Source organism: Peromyscus eremicus, chromosome 23 (assembly GCF_949786415.1).
Source record: "Peromyscus eremicus chromosome 23, PerEre_H2_v1, whole genome shotgun sequence".
Taxonomy (NCBI): Eukaryota; Metazoa; Chordata; class Mammalia; order Rodentia; family Cricetidae; genus Peromyscus; species Peromyscus eremicus.
In genome coordinates, this window is record NC_081438.1 from 2,788,446 (window position 1) to 2,812,530 (window position 24,085).

The 24,085-nt window shown below is 50.5% G+C and overlaps 1 protein-coding gene across 1 annotated transcript in view; it reads right to left on the reverse strand.

Annotated features, from left to right (window-relative positions):
• Grk3 (G protein-coupled receptor kinase 3) overlaps positions 1–24,085 on the reverse strand; it is a 94,913-nt gene that overhangs the window by 26,573 nt on the left and 44,255 nt on the right. Inside the window, exons 4-11 of the mRNA XM_059249127.1 lie at positions 21,555–21,656; positions 18,686–18,760; positions 14,191–14,252; positions 10,613–10,664; positions 9,080–9,171; positions 8,018–8,117; positions 1,757–1,835; positions 83–213 (exon numbers count right to left, since the gene is read on the reverse strand). Of these exons, the coding sequence (XP_059105110.1) occupies positions 83–213; positions 1,757–1,835; positions 8,018–8,117; positions 9,080–9,171; positions 10,613–10,664; positions 14,191–14,252; positions 18,686–18,760; positions 21,555–21,656 (693 nt within the window). The remainder of the gene's footprint in view (positions 1–82; positions 214–1,756; positions 1,836–8,017; positions 8,118–9,079; positions 9,172–10,612; positions 10,665–14,190; positions 14,253–18,685; positions 18,761–21,554; positions 21,657–24,085) is intronic.

Below are 24,085 nucleotides of genomic sequence, written 5' to 3' on the forward strand. Positions count from 1 at the left end.
GGACCAGGAGGAAAGGGACAGGGCCTTAGGGCAGGAAAGGGGGACCCCAGGGGGCCTTGGGCATGACCCGACCCCTCCTCACCTTCAGGTCTCTGTAGACGACGAAGCGGTTATGCATGTGCTCGAGACCCAGGATGATCTCGCTGGCGTAAAAGCGCATCTCCTTCTCAGAAAACACCCCGTGCTGGGAGAGGTGGTAGTGCATGTCGCCCCCTGCAACCGGAGACCCAGGGGACAGGTCACAGAGTGTCCACTGAGGGTAGACGGGGGTCGCCCTAAATAAGGGTGCTGGAGGAAAGGGGGATGACCCTTCCTTTTTGACTTGGCATGTGTCTTTGAGTCCTGTAACTCGGCCAAAGTTACATCATTACAGAGACAACTTCAAGGGGATGGTGGGTGAGACCGTGTCTCATGGATGAGACAGAGCCACCATCTGGGGCTTGGTGGCTCTGCTGCCAGTTACATGGGCCCAGCTGAACCACTGATGATTTAAACCTGCCCAGTAACTGAACCCACCTGTGTAGCGTTCCAGAGCAGTGACTGACTCAATAGTCCACAATTTAAAAAAACAAAAAAAAAACCTAAACCAGAGAAACTTTAAACATTGGTCCCATGGAGGAAGATTTGATGCTGTCAAAACAGTGAAGTATAACGGACAAAACCCAGGCGAAGGGTATCCAAGTGCCTTCATAAAACAGTCACCCTGGCCGCGAGCTCAGAGTTGTTCAAAGTACAATGCTGGGAAAAGGAAAGAGCTGTGTGGCTTCGAGGACAATCCATGGGGCCCAGGGCAGGGAGGAGGTGTTTGATAAAGTCTGGCATGTGTCCGACTTTGCTGCCCTGGACTCCACACACCTCTTCCCTCCTTGGGCACACACTGAGACACTAAAGAAAGGACCCCAAGCTCTCTCCAGTGGGCCAGCTCAGCCTCCGCCAGCCTGGCCCTGGCAGGGAAGGGGCCACTCTGCCCTCAGCCCTCTGCCCATCCACACACAGGATCTGCAGGGCATGCGTTGTTGGCTCTGGCATCTTTGACTCATGACTGATCTTTTGTCCTTCCTATTTTGAGGGTAGATCTGATCTCAAATCAAACCCTCGAAACATAATAAAACTTCAAGTGAACCAAAAAAAAAAAAAAAAGTGCATCTGAATGGCTGAATGGTTGGTTCATCTTTTATTTCAGCGTTTCCTAAAAATACTCCAAGCGCTCCAATATCACATTCTCACGCTGAAAGCACTTTCTTCCAGCTGAACATTTTGTGTCTGTGCATTTTTTGGGGTGGCTGTTCATGGTTTCAAAGACGAACACAGAGTCCTGAGGACTTGGGAGGCACAGAAGATCAAGGCGGAACCCACACAAACGGGCCCTTGAAAGCCGGCTTCTCAACGCATGTCTATCTTTGGCCTATGTTCTTGGAAGATATTTCATTCCTAAGAGTTGAGCCCAGCAAATAAGCTAATTAAAGGCTGAGGCCAGCTGCCGTCCAGAAGGTAAAACTTCAAGGCCCGTCTTTATTTTGTGAGACGTTTTGAGACCCGGCTTCCCAGGGAGAGGGTGGCAGACTGAGAGAAAAATCACAGCCAGTGTCGCAAGACCAATCTACCAAACACCAAAGGGCAAAGACGCCCTCCAACTACAAAGAGACTCCAATTATGGGAGAGATTCACGGAGCCCCAGCATGCCTGGGTGCCACCAGCTCAGAATGAACGCCATGCAGGGCTCTCCACGGCAGCCAGACACCTGGGGCCTGCTTACCGTTCATCAGGTCCAGGATGAAGCACAGTTTGTCCGGCGTGTGGAAGGCGTAGGTCATGCAGACAATGAAGGGACAGTCCTAGAGTGGGTGAACACAAGCCTGTGAGAAGCTGCCCCAGAAAGCACGTCCCCCAGCCAACACCCCACTGCGGACTCCCGCTGAGCCTTCTCCTTGGCACTGAGTGCGACATGCACTGGTCACTTCAGAAGCCATGGAGCAGCAGATCCCGTGGATGACAAAGACACGGAGACACGGGCCACCACGGGAGCAGCTGGACTTGCATTCTCTCAGCCTGATTCAACCTGGCATTGTTCTGATCACAGCCCCTTCAAACGACCAAAGCCTCCACGGACGCCACTGCCCCACTGGTCTCTGCTGGCCACGGTTTGGGTCCTGGCCAGTCAACTATGTATCTGAATCTCTGCTTTGGACTCAGAAGAGCCGAGAGAGAGAGGGTGGTTAGCATCTGTGTTATCAGAATGAAATTCACCTCTGAAGGTGGAAAATAAGCTGTCGAGTGACTGACAGAAACACTCAACAGTAAACGTGGGTCCGTGTCCCTTGGATCAGCTGTGGACTCCACAGAAGCCTCACAGAACTGAATGCTGACAGGTGGGTTAATGGGCAGGACCACAAATAGTCAAAAAGTATAGACACGCTTTATGGAGAAACAAGTGAGGAAGTCACAGGTAGATGTGATGACTTCTTATGGGGCTTGCTGGGAACATTGGTGCTGCACAGCATGAGGACCTGCGTTCAGATGCCCCACACATGCTGAGCACACGCTGGAATGCTGGCACTGGGGAGGCAGAGAGAGGGATCCCTGGAGCTCGCCGGCTGTCCGTCTAGCCAAGTCAGTGAGCTCCAGGTTCAGAGAGAGACCCTGTCTCAAAACACAGGGTACAGAGTGACAGAGGAAGCCTGCATCTACTCTGGCCTCCACAGGCACACGCGTGGACAAGCATCCCCACACTCGTACACACACACACACACACACACACACACACACACACACACACAGATGCACATATGCATATATACATATATGCATGGAAAAACACATATGTACACACATGTACACTCATACATACAAATACAAACACACACACATGTATACACAAATACGCAAGTGCATATCATGCATACGCACATACACACAGGTGCATACATATACATGCATGCACACAGTTATGCACACACACACACACACACATTCATTCACACATTCACACACACACACACACACACACACACACACACACACACGAACACAGAATACTGCCTATAAGGTAAATGTATTTCAGACAGCATGGCCTAAGCTCAAGCCCAAACAGTACAGCCAAGGAAGAACCTCCAATGGGCACAAATGTAGATGGTCTCTTGTGTGCAATAAATGAGACATAAAGGGCCACAGGCAGGGTCAGTGTTTTCTATCTGTGCTGAACAGCTGAGCATCTATACAACAAAGCCCAAGCGTGGCCTAAGCTCACACTCTACACGAATGCCACCATTTAGACATCTTGCTGCCAAGCTGTGACCAGGTGTCTGGAGCCGTTACCCAGGTTGTGCATCTGCCGACCCCATGACCTGGCAACTGCACACCAAGTAGACAATCGGGGCCCATCTGTGCCGTGGGTGCAGAAGCACCTCCCGGAACTGCCTCACAGCTCTGCTTGGATTGGCCTAGCCCAGGAAAGGCCTCAGAGAAGAGTCAGGGCGAAGGCACACTACTACCACACGAGTTCCTGGAGCTAAACAGTCGCTCAGGCCCCCAGACCACGCCCAGTGTCTCCATCTAGTCTCCGTCTCCTGTCCTTCCATCTAGAAATGGAAGAACCGTTCTGGGCTCACGGGCTGTCTAGAAGACAACCTCAAGCTGGATTTGGTCCCGGAGCCACACAGCTCTTGCCAACCCTGCCGTCCAGCTACACATCAAGCCACTGCCATGTGCAGCAACACGGGCCACCTCAGGCTCTCAGGGAGAGAGAAGCAGAGCCCGCCACACACAGGTCAGGCTAACAGTAGAGCTAGCCACCTTGTGAAAGCTCAGGAGAGGAATGGCCTGGGCAGGGAGCTGGTGTCCCAAGCCTTGGGTGACTTCAAGACTTCTGAATCTCCTGATGATCACTCTTCAGATCTCTGCTGGACTCACCACAGGACTCACCAGTCCAGATTCTTCACACATCCTCACTGTTGTTTATGTTGCGGAATATTTGTTTAACTATGTAAAGATGTGCTGCATTTGTTTATGTTGTGGAATATTTAACTATGCAAAGATGTGTTGCATTTGTTTAACCATGTAAAAATGTGTTGCATTTGTTTAACTACGCAAAGATGTGTTGCATTTGTTTATGTTGTGGAATATTTAACTGTGCAAAGATGTGTTGCATTTGTTTAACTATGTAAAGATGTGTTGCTGTTTTACCTTGCCTGCCTAAGGCACCTAAGTAGTCTGATAAAAAGTTGAACAGCCTTGTTGAACAGCAAGGGAGGAGGTATAGCTGGGACTTCCAGGCAAGGAGAGTAAGTAGGGGGAGGAATTTAGGCTGGAAAGGAGAAAGAAAAAGAGATGCCAGGGATACGCCAGCCAGACACAGAGGAAGCAGGAAAGTAGAACATACAGAATGAAAGAAAGGTAAGAAGCCCTGAGGCAAAATGTTGATGAATAGAAACAGATTAAATTAGGTTAAAATAGCTAGTGGGACAAGCCTAAACTAAAGCCAAGCATTCATAATTAATAAGTCTCTGTGTCCTTATTTGGGAGCTGGTTGATGGCCGAAAGAAAATTCCAACTACACCTCACCACTAAAAGGTCTCAACAATAACTTGGCCTATCCATATAATATAGACTTTCTCAACACTGTGAATTATTAAAATCCAAAGAAGATGTTGAGGTTTCCACAGTATAACTTCCTTAAAACCTCAGTGTTAGGGAGATGCTAGTCTCTAAGGTTCTTGCCATGCAAGAAAGAGGCCTGAGTTTGATCCCCAGAATCCACATTAAAGAGCTTGCAATCCTAATACCACGGAGGCAGAGAGAGGTACAAACTTGGACTCACTTCCATAAGTTCTAGAGAAAACTGGGTCAAGGTGAACAACAGATTCCTCTTTGGTCCTCTGTTGAGATGGTGAATTTACTGATGCCAAAGGTTATGTACCCTCAAGTACAAGAAGCACAGAGCTATCCTTCTGTGAGCCAGTGGCCTTCTGAAGCCCTGTCTTAGGGTTCCTCTTGCTGTGATGAAACACCATGACCAAAACTTAGCTGGGGAGGAAAGGGTTTATTTGATTTACATATCCACTGAGGGAATCCAAGACAAGAACAGGGCAGGAACCTGGAGGCAGGCGCTGATGCAGAGGCCATGGAGGGGTGCTGCTTACTGCTTGCTCTCCATGACTTGTTCAGCCTGCTTTCTTATAGAACCCAGGACCACCAGCCTAGGGACGGCACCACCCACCATGGGCTGGGCCCTCCCTCATCAATCAGTAATTAAGAAAATGCCCTACAGGCTTGCCTACAGCCAGATCTTATGGAGGTGTTTTCTCGATTGAGGCTCCCTCCTCTCTGATGACTCTAGCTTGTGTCAAATTGACAGAAAACTAGCCCGCACAGGCCCCACATGCTTCTCCAGATCTCCCCATGACCTTCTGGGGACATCATCTTATTCTGCTTCCCAGTTCCCTCTTCATTGTCAGGGGACTCCCCGAGCAATTTCCCTGTGATCTAATGGGCAGCTCAGTGGAATAGAGAAGTGGGTGGACCCAAAACTCAGTAAGGCCAGGGTCTTTCCCAGCTGTGGTAGGGAACTGTACCCAGGACACCAGAGGACCTTACAGGGGAGAGTCTGGGACACCACGGCTTGTAGTCCTTCTAACAACAGCCCTGAGAAAGCTGCAAAGGGGCTGGCTGTGTCTCCCTGAGAGAGCGAGCGTCTTTAGTGACATAATGAATGAGTTTTAGACTTAGAATCAGAGGTTCTACAAAAATTTAAAAAACAAAAACAAAAACCAGCAGGTCTCACTTCCTTAATTCAAAGACCAGAAAGTCAAGTCCATTGAATAGGGAACTGCTTGCCTAAGGCCACAAAAAAATGGGTAGCCAGCCACGATGGAAGCCCCACATCCCCTGGTCCCCTGAGCATCCCCATAGCTCCCTATAAGGTGATTTCACCCAGTGCCAGCTACAGGCTCCCCTCAACCCAGTTCCAGCCGGGTGGATCTACACCGTCTTTTTTTAACCAGCCCCAGCCATGACCATCAAGTTCTGAACACACAAGCCATTCAGGTATGAGTCCTTCAATTCCTTTAGGCAAGCCTTTTTTCTCACGGCCTCAGACCACAGCCCTGTGATGATCTCTGCCTGCCTTCATGCTCATGCCTGGGAAAACCCAAAGCTACTTCACCTGGCCTGGTCACACCTGCCACCAGAGCTTTCTCCGGTCTCTGCGGGAGGGTCAAGTGCCTAACAGCAACAGGTGACTATGGAGAACTCAGATATGCCCTCATTGGGCATCTGACCAAACTTATGTGAGACTGTACAGACACTTGTGGCCAGACCCTCCCCCGCCACACCTGAGAAACCCCCCAGACATTACATTACATTAGCTCAGTTGCTCCCCCAGGGTAAGTGGTAACAATGTTCATGGCTTTAGTTCAAGTCCCATAGTGCTTATCATGGATGAGGTATCACGGAAACAGACCAAAGGTGGTAGCGTAACGGAAATGGGGGGATGCTGGGTACTGCCTCAGAACCCGCAGCCTGCAAGTGTCCTTGATCCAAGGGCCAAGCGGACACCAGGAGGAGTGTCACATGCATCCAGGATATGCAGGGCCAGATGCTGACCATCCCAAGCCACTTTACTATAGCTCTCCAGGCTGATGCACTTGCGTCCTCATTAACAAAACGGCCTCAGGATCGACATCTGAACATGACTTGGGTTCTCTTCAGTTAGTTCAAGTTAGTGGCCCAATGTAACATCATTTTCAAATTTATTCTCTTCAGGTCAGACCAAAGATCACCCACACACCCTTGTCTGAAAAAAGGAAATACTAAAAAAAAAAAAAAAAAAAAAAAGCAAAATGGCTTTGTATATTTCCAACATCAAAAATTAAAAAAAAAATACGTTCTCCATGTGACTTCTTGAAAACCAATGGAGCTCTGAAATAATTCATTAAAAAATGAGGCTAAATGTCCAGAGTTGGACGGCAGGGGTGCTTAATGAGGGATTATTTAGAGCCCCGTTCTCATTTTACAGTTCACCTAAATGACACGGTTATTTTGCTTCATTCGCAAACATTCCTTCTAGAAGCTCTGAAAAGAAGTGCTTGGAATCATTATCGGCATCAATTCAATAAAAGCTGGTTGTAAAAAACCACTCTGCTTCCAAAGGGATGATCCGAAAGTGAGCCTGGGTCCGTGCGGCCAAGACCTGGAAGGGGCGGATCCGTTCTGCATCTCCGCAGCCCTCTCACCAGCTGAAGGGGTTCTTTGACTAGCCGTTAAGGTCTGGTGCTTTCAAACCCTGCAGGCAGGGAGGATTGTCAGAAGGGCCCCACACATGGCTGGAGGTGACAATTAGAAATCGCCCTCCGATTATGACAGGGATACTGCACCAGGGTATACAGCTCCATCCTAAGCCCTTGATCCCAAGCCCCTGCCCTGCTCAGAGTGTTGGCCCATAGCCTTCTGGTGTCCACATGCCCGCATAGGTTTTGACAAGGGAAGCTGCCTTGGTTGGATCTCTGGGGTTTTTGGTGGTAGTGGTGGTGGTGGTGGTACAGTGATTGAACCCAGGGCTCATGCCTGACTACCGAGTGCTCATTTCCCAAGCCACAGGGCCAGACAGATAAGTCAGAGTGGAAGTCCCGCCCTCTGCCTGGCTCATGACGGGCAGGGGGCCACCTTTCTTCCTCTGGTTAGCTTTCCATCGCGTAGGCAATTTTTAAAGTTACATTCAAATGTTCTTCTCCTCATGAGGTCCACTATCTGGCACTACACTCTGCAAAGAAGGAAGCCAGGGGAGGGGAACGGCGGTTCCGAGGGAGGGGCTGGGTCTGCGGAGCAAGGCTGCGCTGGCCTTATGCTCCACCCACCACCACCCAGCATGGCCCTCTCTGTGTCCACGCCCTCACCCACCCTAGTCCAACCTGCTTCGCCATCAGCTGGGACAAACAAAACCAACCACCAAGAGTTCAGACGCCGGGGGTGGGGGTGGGGTGGGGGTGGGGGAGTGGAGGTGGGGTGGGGGGCAGCCACTCACCCCAGTGCTGACGAGGGACAGCATGATCCTTTCGTTCAAGGCCAGCGTCTCTCCCTGTTTCATCTTCACCCTCTTCTTGTCTAAGCATTTCATGGCGTACCTGAGAACACGGTGAAGGGTGAGGGTGGGTGCAGTCTAGGCCGGGAACCCGCGCCAGGCTACACAAACTGCTGGGGTATTTCTACCGCATTGAGAGAAAGCAAGACGATCCCCCCCTCCGGGGGCGGGGGGAGGGGGGGCCTGCAGGGAATCTCCACTTTGCCGGCACTATGGGAAGAAAGCAATCAGGCAATACTAGAGGGATGTCTCTCCTCACGTGGGTAGAGATGCTGCTTAGATAATGTATGGAGCAGAAACAAACAAATAAATAAATATGTAACGTGTGCTCCTGCCCCGGAGCGTCTGAGGGGGGGGGTGGCAGGGCAAGGGAAGGTGTGGATCAGATTTAGCTCTATGAGGTCTTCACTGTAAGACCCTGACTGGATTCTCCCACCCTCGTCCATGTCCTGTGGTCTTTCACGTCTGCGGCTGATTAGCCGAGGGGGACAGCTGACAACTTAAAATTTGCAAGAACCATCACAGATGGAGAAAGCGGGAAAAATGCTTTCAGTAAAACAGCGGGAAACTGAAAGAAAATTCTAAAGTCTGTGTGACTGGCACATTCGCTTCACCCCGTTACCCCAGGCTTGTTGGGGAATGCCTTGAGGCAGAGGCAGGCGGGTCTCTAAGAGCTTGAGGCCAGCCCAGTCTACACTGCGAGTTCCAGGCCAGCCAGGGCTACACAGTGAGACCCTGTCACATGACCTAAGGGAAAAGCAGATCAGTGCTCAAGTTTAGTGTTCCCTCTGCTTGCACAGACGCTCTCATGACTGTGCAGGTAGCAATTCCAGGATGGCCCCCTGGCGTGGGAGCTCCATATGCAGCTCCTGCTGGCTTCACAGCAGCCCTAAGAAGTGGAGGGCCGGGCTTACTGTCCAAATTCAAGCATCCATTTCTTTCTGTGGGACCGAGGCCTCCATAAAGCACTCTTAACGATCCTGGTGAGACAAGACAGAGGCTCACATTTTCCCGGTGTCTGCTTTCCTGCAGCCGTAAACTTCCCCAAACCCTCCTCGGCCGATAATCCTGTGCACGCTGAAGTCGTTCATGGTCAGCTGTGGAAGCATAAGACAAAATGAAGACACAAAATCACATGACGTCGTGTTGGGGCAAAGCGCAGACACCCTGGTGTCACCTTCCCCTTCCAGGACAGATTGCTTAAGCTGAAAGATGAGCCTCACAGGATGGTGTAACGGGGACCCGCCTTTTCCCTCCACTCCCCCCGGCCACCATGACACACAGGCCCAACATGGAGACAGGTGTGGGGCTGCAGTGTGGGAGGGGACGGTCCCTCCACTCTTGAAAACCTTGGGGGTTCTGCAAGCCGTGACCCTAACTCGTTCAGGCCAAGCGAGTGTAGCATTCCTAGACAAAATGAAAAGTGATCTCAGGCACCAGGCAGCCTAGAGTTTGGGGACAATCAGACCGTTCCAGGCACTGTCTGGGGGTAAGACAAGCGTCCGTGTCAAGAGCAGCTGTTTCAGGCCAAACGTCCTTCTAACTGGAAATGCTGAGAGGCCAGCTGTGGGAAGCAGGACGCCTCAGATGAACATAACAGAGAGCCATGGAAAGAGACTTCATTTACACATGTGCTCCCTCCATCAACAGAGCTCAGGGGCCAGGAAGGAAGAAAGAAGTGTGTGTGTCTGCGTGTGTGTGTGTGTGTGTGTGTGTGTATCTGTGTGTCTGTGTGTGAATCTGTGTATATATGTGTGTGTCTGTATGTGTGTGTATGCCTGTGTCTGTCTGTGTGTGAGTATATGTGTGTGTATCTGTGTAGATATGTGTTTATGTGCGTGTCTATGTATATATGAATGTGTGTGTCTATGTCTGTGTCTGTGTGTGTATGCCTGTGTATCTGTGTGTGTGTGAGAGAGAGAGTGAGAGAGAGAGAGAGAGAGACAGAGACAGAGAGAGAGACACACAGAGAGAGAGACAGAGACACAGAGACAGACAGAGACAGACAGACAGACAGACAGAGAAATTTGTCCCTCATGCTGAGGCCTGAACCCTTACTGGGCCAGTGTCCTACCATTGAGCTAAATACCCAACCCCTACTTCTGCCAATTTCAAAATAAGGAAAAGGTTATAAAACAACTCTGAAACTTTATTCTAGCAAAAGATTCTGCTCCTTTTATTACATCCTACAGTAAGACTGGGGAAGGAAACGTCACAACGTGGCAAGAGCCCGGGCTGCACAGACGTTATATTAAGTGGAAAGCTTGCATTGACACTGTTATTTTTGAGGTCAATCAATTCCAGCTTAAAATAGCCCTTCTTGCGCATATAAACTCATTCTCCCACAAACGTGAGAAAAGAAAGTTAAGGTCCCGACTGCTTCTCCGTGAGCACGGGAGCCTGCCTTCCAGTGCACGGAGTTGTACACGGACATCTGTGCTGAAAACCCTTGGGGAGAACGTTCCAGAACAAAGTACTTTCTCATGACATTAGGGCAGAGGAAGTTTTTATTTTTTTAAAAAAAAAAAAGGTACTCACATGAATATTTAATTCCACATTCTTCCACTGACAGAACCTGGTGAATTTATCACTAAAAGAGAATATAAGTAATTAGTAAAGAGTTATGGAACACTTAATGGAGTTCTGGAAGAGCCTTATGGGATGGGCTGGAATCAAACTCCTGTGTTGCCTCTCACACAAGGAAAGCATTCTCTAACACCACACCTGACATCCCTCGCACACAAGCTGCTCAGGGAAGATCTTGGAAGACGGGCAGAAAGATTGTAAGAGCCGGAGGGCCAGGACATACAACAGAGAAGCTGTACCCATGAATTCTCAGCAATATGGCTGCCCCAACAAGACCAGCACAGGGACAATACCAGTTGACCTGCTAACAGGGACAGGAGACACCCCACACGGTGCCACCCCTAAAGGAAAATCAGTCTCCTCCAAGGACGAGCATCCACATTGCTTGTCCAATTCCCAAGTGGTCAGCCCCATGCATACATGTACACATGAGCAAAGCTAAGTGGACTCAGGTTATTTACTTGTGTGACTATATGTACACATGCACATATATGTCTGTAGCAAAGAGCAACTATAGACGAGACCACAGACTTAGAAACATAGGAGGAGTTGGAGGAGGGGAAGAGGGGAGAGTGATGACATACGACCTCAAAAAAATATATTAAAACAATTTTTTTCACCCAGCTTTCATGGATTCACTTTACTGTTTAAATGAAAGACTCAGTGTCTCTCCTCAGCTGTCACATGCCATGTGTATAATTTGATAGTGTATTGATGCAAACTAATGCACCCAAGTTACCAATTGGAGATCAGTGTGAGTCACGACTGTGATTTTCTATGTTTCTCTTTCCAAACGAGGCCTCCGAGACCCGGCTTCTTTTGTACACGAAGGGGTGGGGGGGTGGGGGGGTGGGAGGGTGGGGAGGAGTGTGGGGGGGTGCATTTCAATGTAGAAGAGTCTCACTTCATGGGTATGATAGCTATAGATTATACATTATAAACAGATTATCAAATAGCTACTATGTTAGACCCTCTGCTCTAAACGACCAAAAAGACAAGGACAAGCGGGCTGGAGAGATGGCTCCGAGGTTAAGAGCACTGGCTGCTCTTCCAGAAGTCCTGAGTTCAATTCCCAGCAACCGCATGGTGGCTCACAACCATCTGTAATGAGATCTGGTGCCCTCTTCTAGCCTGCAGGGACACATGCAAACAGAACACTGTATACATAATAAATAAATCTTTTTTTAAAAAAAGAAAAGGACAAGCAATGCTCACAAACAATTCTAAGAGTACCACACAGAGCCCGTATGCGCCCCATGCCCAATCCACACGGCTCATTGATCCCTTTCAACGGCCCTGTGAACCGGGATATCCTGACCCCACTTTACGGCAGCCAATACCAAGGGGGTGCAGCAGAGAGCCCCTCACACTGACACTCCAGATGCCTTCCCCACTGCCTGCCAAGCAGGAGAGAAATGTCTACCCTCCGTCTTCTTAATGCAGGCGTTATCATGTCTGCTTGTTCATTCGTGAGCAGGATTTCATGTGGTGTTGTTATGAAAGGTTCAGAAGAAATGCAGGGTGTGTGGGCTTGGGCAGTGTAGTGTGGAGGCAGAATGTCTATTGAACAGGAATGGGGCCCTGGATTCAATCCCTAGAGCCAGAGAAAGGACAGAGGGGGAACAAAGAAGAGAATCAGAGAGAGGAGGGAACGGAGGGGTGATGAGGACCTGAAGGCTGCATCTCACCCAGCCCCTGAGTGATTCCTCCTAAAGACACAGAATTCAAGGCTCTTTGAATAAAGCAGGGAAGAGGAAGGGAAGACAGGGTTCTTGTAACGTCACAGGTACCAGCATCCTCAGGGAAAGCTTAAGATGTCAACTGCCACAGCCCCCAGGGATCATCACTACACTGGCCCTGAATAAAAGGCTTCTGATGCCAACCACCCAAATCCCTGTGGTCTTCGCAAACACACAGCATCTTTCCTCATGAACCTAAAATGGCCCTTCAGAGTCTCTCTCACTGACCCTCCTAATGTCTCTCCAAGGCTAAGTTTAAAAATCACGTTTCAGACGTGCATTGGTTCATGCAGAAGCATCAGCCTTTAGGACTCCCCGCCTCTCCGAACCAATTCTTCCATCTCAGAGTCTGGGTTTGACAGGATCTGACACATTTACGGTCGGCCTTAGAGTGCTGGCCGGCTCAGGAAGAAGAATAGCAACCAGTACCCTTTGTCTGCGAAGCATTTACTTGCTGTGACAAGTTCCTCTTCAGGAGACACAGATGTCCCCTGGGTGGGTAGCAGAGTGTCTGCCGCAGGGTTACATGGGCACAGTTCCTCATTAACACCTGGGGCAGGGTGCAAATCTCTAGGGACAGGGAGCCTTCGGCAGCCAGAGCCGAAGGACCTCAGGAGGCCGGAGGGTAAAGAGGGTGAAACCTGGATGTGGGAGGGGCTTGGGCAACCCCAGTGCCTGCTCTTCTGCTCAGTCCAAGAGGTTCATTGAGTCAGCTGGGCTCCCAGCCTCTCCTCCCCCGGCTTCAGCGCTCCCTGGAAGCAGCAGCAGAGAGCCACAGCCACACTGCTGAGGTTTCCCCCTCTTCCAGACAGATGGCAGAGCTCACAGGAACTCCCATCTAGCCCACCCACCTGCCTGCCCATCGCTGGGGATGCTCAAGGCCCGTGCTTTCCAAACCCAAACTCCACACTCACAATGAGGCAATGATTTTCCCTGGCATTCCACGATGAGGGATCACCAACTCGTGGGGTAAAGAAGAGAACGGGCCCAAGGCCTGGAGCAAGGGGAACCCCCATCACACAAGAGCAAGACGGACTCAGAGGTGGGAGCCAGATTGAGAAATCAAGGCTGAAGCTCAGCTCTGAGCCTGTGCTCTTCTCTGGCTCCACTGAGCCCCTTTCTAGAGGTTTCTGCTAGTCCCAGGACCAGAGGCCTGTGAGCATATAAATGAATGTCAGTTCCCCCAAGATACTGAGCGCACTCCAGGATACATGAACTCTTGATTCTAGCAGATTCACGGTAAACACACACAGGGGACTGCCTCTCGGGGGCTCGGAGCCCAGAGAAGTACAGACAGCTCAAGGGGCACCGACCAGCTTCAGGGTATCAGATTGCACACCACTCTGCCGCATGGAAACCCAGGGGGACGAATTCATTAAGCGTGCAAAGGATGCCTGTGAGCACACAGTCTATCCCTTCCCAGGCTTGTGCCGCCACTTTGGGAGACACGCCTCAAGGTCCCAAGATGTGACATCAGCTGAAACGCGGCCACCACGCCGCATCAACAGAGGCCTCCCTATGATCCCTGTAAAATGGAAGCTCCCCAGCCTGTCTCAATTTTAGATCATGTTTCAGTAGAAAGCAGGGGGTCCAGGGCGCGGCAAGGCGCACACCCCAGAGATGTCACGTAAAGTGTCAAGGAAGCAGTATGCCGGAAGGCTGGCCGTGGGTCACGGCCACTAAGGGTCTGTGGGAGGATAAACCGATGCACATTGGAAGGGCAGCACACCCTGGGGGGAATGCCAGGCATCCACACACACGGGGCTTCTGGGCACACAGCAGGCTGCATACCTTTCCATAAACTTTTGGAAAATATCCCCTCGGAGGCTCTCACAGATTTCTTCGATGTATGGCTGGAAAGGATGGAGAAGAAACACTATGTCAGTAGGAATGAAGCAAAGGAAGCCCACATGCCAATGGACTCCGGCCCGAGGTCAGCGACCGGGCTTCCCACGGGGACGCTGGCTGCCGCTGTGTTTGCCCATGTGGCTGTCCCCCTCGTGATGAACAGGCTCATCACAGGGTATCTCAGCCAGCCATAGTGGGTTGCTGTTCTATGACCTTGAAGCACCGTCCCCAGAGATGCAGCAGGTAACTGCTCCACCTGCCTATGACCTTGAAGTCCATGTCCCCGGGGCGTGGCCTCTCCGGCACCCTTAAGACCTGAGGTGCACATAGACAGCTCTCTTCCCTCACTCATGGTTTTTGGAGGCGGGACCGAGTCAGGCGGCTGGAACAGCGTTCCACAACCTGCGACAATTCTGTTATGTACGGTGAGTCTTCCCCTAATAAATTCCTTTACCCGTTAAACAGACTCTGTGGGTTTCTCGTGACAGCCAGCTCCCCCTACATTCCACATAGTCAGGGACAGGGACAGCTCTTCACGAGCTAGGGACACTTCTTCGGTGATCGGAGTTGACTTCGTGAGAGTAGAGGGTCCCAGCCCTTAGCTATGTGAACCTCTGTCGTCATCTTGAAGTTCTAATTTCTGAAAAGGGGAATCGCCTGTTTTTACTTGACACGGGGGCCCTGTGAGTGAGTTTCCCAGCATGCTTTGTGACCTACTACGAGCCTTTCCCATGTGGGTTGAGTTTTAAAGACTGGAAGCTGACAGACCCACAGTCCACTGTCCTAGTCGGCTGTGTTATTAATTAATGTTATACCTTTTTTTTAGACTCAGAGCTAAAGGTACTCAGGAGAAGAGAAAGGAGGCTGCAGGGTGGAGCCGGTGCAGTCGGGGCTTCTAGGGAGTTCCCTGGGGAGGCGCCGAGGACTGCAGGTTCCTCACCAGGGGCACCAACCACTTTCTACCTCAGCTGTGCTTCCTCGTTCTGAACAAACAGCCCCATTTTCTGCTCCACACACTTGGGCTGAGAACAAAAAGCTGGCGGATGGCCACGCTTCAGAGCTCACCAGAGTCCATGAGATCTTTTGGGAAAACATCTTGATAACGCTTGACCAGTTGGATGACGGGAAATTTTAACCTTTTCTGTGTCTTCACTAAAAGTTTGCCAAAATATGTAGAGAAAGTGGGAGAAGGGGGTCTGCAGAAGCAGACGGTGTTGGGGCAGCAGGGAGCTCGGGCAGGGACTCCAGAGCGAGGCCCCCATGTCCATCAAATAGACTTTCTCCACGGGGAGAAATGAGGTGGGGCTCCTCCACGGTTTACTTTTCCATTTATCGAACACCCCGTTCTTCCTATTAATCGGGCAGCAGCCAAACCTCTCTAGGACGACTCTACCACCATCTGGCTGCATTTTAACAAACCAAACCTGTGCTGATAGCTGCTGATTGCCAGCCCGCCAGGATCCAGAATCACCATGGAGACAAGATCTCTAGGCACGTCTGTGAAGGGAGAGCCACCTTGATGCGGGGAATAGCATCCCATGAGCGGGCATCTTCCTGACTGCGGACTCCCGCCATCACACCTTCCCCACCATGAGAGCTGCGTCCCCAAGGGTTGTGAGCCCCCAACAAACCCATCTGTCCCGAGGAGGCTTTCTTCAGGCATTTTACAGAACCCCCCACACCCAGGCACACAGGTGAAGGGAGACAAAGCCCAGTGGTCAGCGAGGGTGGGGGTGGGAGGTGGGGCGAGGGCACGCATCCCCTCTAGGGTCCTCAGTTAACCTCAATTTATAAGAGAGGACCGTTGCATCTAATAAATGACAACCAAATAAATGAAATTTAAGAATGTCGCCGGCAGAGCACAGGGCCCAGCACCTTTTAGTCACTGGCCAGCCAGGCCCCTCTCCATCATCTCCAGCCAGGTCCCTCTCCATCTCCAGCCAGGTCCCTCTCCATCTCCAGCCAGGCCCCTCACCCATCTCCAGCCAGGCCCCTCTTTACCTCCAGCCAGGCCCCTCTCCATCTCCAGTCAGGCTCCTCACCCATCTCCAGCCAGGCCCCTCTCCATCTCCAGCCAGGTCCCTCTCCATCTCCAGGCAGGTCCCTCTCCATCTCCAGCCAGGCCCCTCTCCATCATCTCCAGCCAGGCCCCTCTCCATCTCCAGCCAGGTCCCTCTCCATCTCCAGCCAGGCTCCTCACCCATCTCCAGCCAGGCCCCTCTCCACCTCCAGCCAGGCCCCTCTCCACCACCAGCCAGGACCCTCTCCATCTCCAGGCAGGAGGTGGACAGGGCACTGAGGTGCTCAGAAGGGATTAATACAGTTTTCCCGGGACCCTGGTCAGTTCTCATGAGAGGATAGTTATGAAAGAACAAGCCTTGTGCCACATCCCCATCTCTCTGGCCTCAAGCCACCCACCATGAGAAGAGGTAGTCTAGAGGGTAGCTGGACTCCGGGGGGCAGGGGGGAGCTAGTCCTGATCTTGGACACAGTATCCCAACTGGCTAAAAGTTAAGTAAAACTCTTTACTACAAGCAGTCACTTGGTTCTTGAAGATAAATCTTACTTAATGCTGTATTTCATCTCCCTCGTGGGAACCTCAAGAGACACATGACAAGCAATATACCATACAGTTCAGCAATGTCAGACGTGACTGGCTATGGCCTATCTACATGCCATGTAGTCTATGGTACAGTCCAGCAATGTCAGACCTGACCGGCTAGGGACTATCTACATGCCACGTAGTCTATGGTACGGTCCAGCAATGTCAGACGTGACTGGCTATGGGATGTCTGTGAAAATCAGTTGAAAGCCAAAGTTCTCACACTACAAATACCATGGAGATGTCAATGCAGACATTAGCACCACACTGACTGTAGGATATCTAAGCACAGCTTTCATTTGAGGGATGCTGAAAGGGCAGGCCCCTTGGAAAGCATCCTGTGTGTACCTACTCCACCAAACCTCCAAGGGTCCCTTTCACTGACGAGCAAAGTGGGTTCAGAAGCTGCAGCCGCCCGGAGCTGAAGCATGGGTTCCTCCTGTAAATGGCCCGGCAGGGATGATGACCATCTAAAAAGACACTTGTGTCCCCTCCTGTCAGCCACCAGACGATGAAACAAGGTGCCAAAGAACTAGAATTCCCCCAGGAATCTCTGCTCAAGGGAGGGAGAGGCTGAAACATGGTGCCAGCCAGAGGAGGGAATGTTATGTGGTTCTGAGAACTCATCGGAACACCGTGCAGGAGACACAACAGCCTGGATAAAGTTAATAGACAGGAGGACGCCAGAGTGTGACCAGGTCCGCTCAGCTATGCACACAGCCCTCTACCTAAACCTCATCCTCATGTCGGGACCCAGACGATGGACTTGGGGGGAAGGGTAGATCTCTTTGTCCTTCTCCCCATTGGCCCTGCTTCAGAACTTCCCTTCTTCTGTGTCTCACTATTAATTGGGCTCAGCTATATTTCTTATTAATGACCAGTAGCCAAGCCTAGCTTGTCAGTGTTGCCAGGGACGTGGGCTCTGACCCTTCACTCTGGGAACATTCCGGGCTGTGGAGACAGGTCCGCCTCACTTCAAGGGGAAAGCCATGCCCGATATGCCATTAGACAGGTGCTCTGAATCTGAGAATTACTGACTTTGTTTTGCAGAAGTTTGTAATGTTCTAAGACACCGAGTTCCAAACCAGTGGGTATAGTCACATGCACCTGTAATGGCTCTGGGGAGGTGGAGGGTCCAGGGGCTAGCCTGGGCTTCGCCAGTGTATCTCACTGTAAAGAACCTGGTAATGCAATAAAGGAGGAATTCATTCACTTCACTTTTGAAAACTAATGATTAATGAGGTTCCTTCATTTCTTATCACTCACAGAAACATGAACACACGCTACCTGAGACTCCGACTGCCCTCACAACCAATGCCACCTCTACAGAAAACCCATGCTGGGAAAGGCTCTTGGGAGAGATGTTGTTCAGCCCGGAAGGCAGCAAACACACACAGGCCTGTCAGCGGAGGAGCCAGCTTTCCAAGTCTCATGTTAAATCTTTGTAGTGTTCAGGGTAGAAGCCGTCAAGCGTCATGGGACCCTGAGGGTTCTCGGAGCATGACTTCTAACTCTCGAAACATAAATCTCACTTAATCTGGTGGATAATCACCAGAAGCCATATCACCCTGTTCTTCATAGACACCAAATGCCAAACAGGAGGAAGACTCGGTCCTGTCTTAGCTCAATGGATTCCCAGAACATACAGGTACAGGAAGGCTGCATCAGCCCCTTCCTAGGAACATCTGCAAAACCTGTCGGCAAGGCAGCAGGATACGGCAAGAGAACCCAGGCGCTCTGAGCAGACCGCCACAGCATCAGTTCTGCTAGACTAGGAAACGTTATCAGGTCTGCGTGGGAGGTGGGCCAGAGACGTTTGCTTTGAAGCCATCTTACCTGAAAAAGGGTAGCTGTCACCTGTTTCTTGGAGAGATGGCTCTGGACGTGTTCCACAGCTTGCTTGGAGAATGTCTTAAAAAAAAAAAAAAAGGAAAGGAAGGAAGGGAGAAAGAAAGACAGCATGTTTTTAATAAGGAGGTGGCTTATCTACAGATCACACATTGCAACAGATGGTTTGACATAGCAATCCTGTAAGAGGAACCTGTGGGCTCTCTGCAGACAGTCCAAGCACATACTGTCTTCTGGGTATCCAGAATCCTTCTTTAGGTGCCCAGAATAGAACCCTCAGTAGGTCAAGGTTCCCATGGCAACAGAGTGTAAGGAATCCCACCACTGCCTGACTACATAACCTCTTTCTTCCTCGACGACAGTTCTATAGAGAGGTAAGCTGTCAGCTGTGTCGGAGGAAACGGATGCAGGAGCATGCATGTAAGAATTCAGTACAAGCATTACAAAGCCAGGCCACAGTGGCAGCTGGCTCTGGGTCCGGGAGGTCTCACTGCTGCCCCAGCAGAGGGCAGCTGGGGCAAACAGAGTGGAACTTCCATGCGGGTTACAAAGTCGATCTTCCAGAAACCTTTCAACGGTAGTCTGCTTTATTCAGATTGTTTATCACTGATTAATGGGATGCCTACATTTCTTACAGTTCATAGAATCATGAAAGTATGCTACCCATCTGAGACTGCCCTCACTACCACGGCCACCTCGACAGAAAACCTACACTGGACAAGGCTTTCGGGGAGAAGCCTTTCGCCCTAAGCAGCCGCAAACACACACACAGGCCTGTCATCGGAGAGGCCAGCTTTCTGAGTCTGGTCATTTATATCTCTGTGGTGTTCAGGATAGAGGCAGTCAAGCGGCATGCCACTCATGGTGTGTGGACGGTTCTCAGAGCATCATTCTAACTCTTGAACATAAATCTCACTTAATCTGGAGGATAATCACCACAAGCCATTTGAATAAGACCCACTCTTCCACCCCAATAGCTCAGCTGAGGAAAACTCAGTTCACACAGCTTCCATGGAGCACATGTATCCTCTAGGGCTCAGCCGAGGCACCAGGGCACGAAGTGGTGAGCATCTGCCCAGCTCCAATTCCCTCTACACAGCTCAGTGAAGCAATAGAAACACTGAGAGGGGCCAGCTTGTGCACAGCCACTCACATCACTGAGAACTGTAACCATACCCTACGTGCTAAGGCATGACGGGGCCATCCACTCAGCCTTCCTGCCACAGTACAATGTTGTTGTGCCTTTGTGTTGCCTCTGGCCACACGAAGCTCCAGGACACTTGAGATAGGACTGACAGGGAGCCCGGAAGTGACCTCATGTAACTTCAGTTGCTTTAAATAAACTCAAATAGCCTATGTGGCTAGTGACCATGGCCCTGGATGGAGTAGGTGAAGACTGTGTGTCCTTTATAAAATGTCCCGCATTGGGACAGAGGCATCCACATGGTAATTTCTACATTGATGCCTGGTCCACTTCTAATGAAGTGAGTTCCTAAGAATCTAGTTTATCCCAATTAGATTGTTTATTTGACTTCTAAGGAAGATAATAATTTCAACCATTACTTAACTATTCATGAATAAAATTGACTTAACTATTCATGAATAAAATTAGCATAATAATTATAGTCCTTATTAATCCCAAGACATCATTGAAGATTTATATTAATCAAATTCTGGTTCACTTAATTGTTAAAGTACAGCTAAATTAAAACTAATAAAGCAAGGCTAGGCAAATGGCTCAGTGGTATTTGCCTATCAAACATAAGTTCAATTCTAGATTCCCAAACAATACAGCAACACTAATCACCACATCATCATCACATCATATCACATCACACCATCACCATCATCACCATTGTCATCATCATCACTATCATAGTCATCACATCATCATCACCACCATCACCATCATCATCATCATCACCATCACCATCACCATCATCATCACCATCACCATCACCACCATCACCATCATCACCATCACCATCACCACCATTACCATCACCATCACCATCACCATCATCACCATCACCATCATCACATCATCACCATCACCATCACCACCATTACCATCACCACCACCACCATCACCATCACCATCACCATCACCATCATCACATCATCACCATCACCATCATCATCATCACCATTACCATCATCACCATCATCATCACATCATCATCATTACCATCGTCATCACCACCATCATCACTATCGTCATCATCACATCATCATCACCATCACCATCATCACCATCATCATCATCACATCATCACTATCATCATCATCACATCATCATCATCATCACCATCATCACCATCACCACCATCACCATCATCACCATCACCATCATTATCACATCATCATCATCACCATTACCATCACCACCATCACCATCACCATCACCACCATCACCATCACCATCAGTATCACCATCATCCGACATCATCCTTGACTAGGTGTAGCAGTGTGTGCTTGTAGTCTTAGCACTTAGGATGCTGAGGTAAAAGGATCAGGAGCTGAAGTTCAGCCTGGGCTACGTAGAGAGACCCCGTCAAATAATAAGGAGGCCAAGCATGAGAATAAATCCTCATTTCCTTCATCAAGTCTAGAACAGAGAGTTTTCTTCAATGATCCAAACGAGCCTTCTCACAGCGTCAGCTTCTGGAGGTGCCAGCACCGGCTTCAGGAAATAGAGCAAGCGCGTGTGTAGCAGGAGACACCGAGTCAGAAAACCACCATCCCAGGAGTGCAGCCATCCATATAGCGGCGCTCCCTTCTGGAAACGCGGGCAGTGTGACCCCCCCCACACACACACACACACGGTGCTGTCTGGGGAGTGGGGTGGGACACTCACGTGTGTGCAGGACAGGAGCTCCCTCATGATGTAGGCGTCGTACATCTGCCGGCTCCGGCGCAGGCGCTCCTCTTCGTTGTCCAGTTTCTCGTATTCTTTTATCTAGATTTCCGGAGGTTGTCAACATTAGCTTTCAGCTTCCTAGAAACCAGCTTTATTTAGAACCATGACTGACCCGGCCAGCAACCCTTCCCCACGAGAGATAAGACAGATGACCGAGGCAGTGATTCCCCTGAAATGACGACTTCGCACGAGGGGATAACGAGGCCACCAAATCAGGCCCAGCTAGAAACACAAATGGATCCTGAGCATTTTAATATGGAAATAAAGACTACCGTGGCCACAGTTATCCACAGCACAGAAGCCAGGGGCCATCTGCCCGGCCAGTTCTCTCCAAAGCACAGATCTTCCAGCCTGGCTGTGCTTCAGCTCTGAGATAGAGCTTATTCATACTCTACCAAAGTTTCAGCAGGGGAAATTAGTCAGGATACATCATGAGATTTCTTTTTTTTTTTTTTTTTTTTCCCTGAGACAGGGTTTCTCTGTGTAGCTTTGGAGCCTGTCCTGGAACTAGCTCTGTAGACCAGGCTGGCCTCGAACTCACAGAGATCCGCCTGCCTCTGCCTTCCAAATGCTAAGATTAAAGGCGTGCGCCACTGCCACCACACCCGGCTTCATCACGAGAGTTCTGAAAGTCCTATGAAGAAAGTATGTATTTGGAGGTAGAGTGGCCTCCTGGATGAAGCATGGATTGTCAGCACTAGTGTAACTGCAGGCCTGGTGTGGCATGTGTGGCTGTCATCTCAGCTCTCCAGAGGCAGAGACAGAAGGAGTGTGGCCAAGGCTAGCCTGGGCTAGGCAGAGAAACAGGTGGAAGGAAGGACACACTATATTTCAAATGCCATGCTAGGAAAGGCTGTCCGGCTGACTAACGAAATGGGTTTTAAGGGACACCTGTCATACGTTGGGAATGTTCCCAATTGCTATGATCTGATCAGGGGTCCCTGGTCAGAAGACTGTTCCCATCTCTCTACACACATAGTTTGACAACACAAGTCGAGACTGAAGACAGACGTCTTCCACACACCACGTTGCTGTGTGTGACCTAGTTACACTCCTGGTGTCATACCTGAGAGCCATCCACTGGCAGAAACCGGGACTTCCCTGTGGGAGTAGCTGTGACCTTACAGACTGGTGTTCACACAGGGGAATCAAAACCAGCCAATCCCTACCAAGATTTCTCATACAGGTGAGGTCATGGTTTTGGGGGAGAGAGGGAAGGGGAGGTCGCCACTGAGGCCCTGTAACACCTAGCAGGTTCCCACGCTGACAAATTACTGGGGTCCCATCAGCAGGGTCACATGGCGGCTAACAGTCATGCCTTTGGTACTTCCGGAGCTTGGAATGGAGTCTCCTTGGGGCGGAAGACAGCCCTAGAAGACCAGAAGGCTTCAGCCCAGCGGCAGTGAAGTGGAGCTGGTATAACCAGGGACCAGATTCAACCATCCTACCTCAGTTTCTGAAAACTAACCACACGGCAGCTGCAGAGATGCCGTTGTCAGGTGGCACACATCAGACACCGTGCACCCGAGCCGTCAGGAAGGAAAGGACCGGGGCTCGGTCGGCCCCTCCGTTTGTTGATTCCTCTGGTTGCATTCTTGGTCTTGGAAGACTCAAGGGTTAATGCCAGAAGGCCTGGATGCCAGAACGGATGCAACCCACACAGAGGACGGCCAAGGTTTGTCTCTGGACGTGCAAACAACCTCAAGCAGGAGCGCACTGTCCCAGAACTAACATCCCGAACGCAAGCGTGCTGGGAAGCGAGTCCGGGGGACCCGGGAGGCAGAGTGGCATCTGGCGAGTCACATGCTCATTCCCTGGAAGTTTCTATGATTTGTCTCCTGCAGCTACACAGGCACTCCCGGCGTTGTGAACACATGGGGCACAGCACTGTGTCTGTGCTCCAAGACCTGAGTCTGATTAGCCCTATGTGAACACCAGACAGAGTAGAGCGAGTATGGGGCCGGCACGGAAACTCACATCTTGCTTCCTTTCAGAAGGCTCACTAATTAAAGAACAGACCATCAGCCGTGGCTCCGCTGGCCACAGGGATTCTTGATTTAGTAACGCTACCTCTGATTCTGGTGGGAGGGCTGACCAGGCACTTAAGAGAGAGGGCCCATGTAGCGGTGTCTCCATGCTGAGGAGAAGTGCCGCCAGGGGTGACAGCATGCCCCTATCATGCATGCAGTCACTCTCTGCTTGGGCACACACGCATGGCTGAGCACGTCACTGCCCAGGCCACAGCTGTGTCCCATCTCCACCTCTCTGGGATCGGAGTTCTGCATCTCCAGGGCTTTGCCTCCATTCCTCTCCGTCCCCCACTGGCTTCGGAACACTGGGCGCTCTGGAAGGCTTTTGTCACAAGCCACTCACACCTTAGGGAAGGCTATCAGACCCAGAGATGTCAGCAACAACAACCTTACTTGTGACCTTTCCTGCTGAGTGTCTACGCCGCATCTCCATTTGGG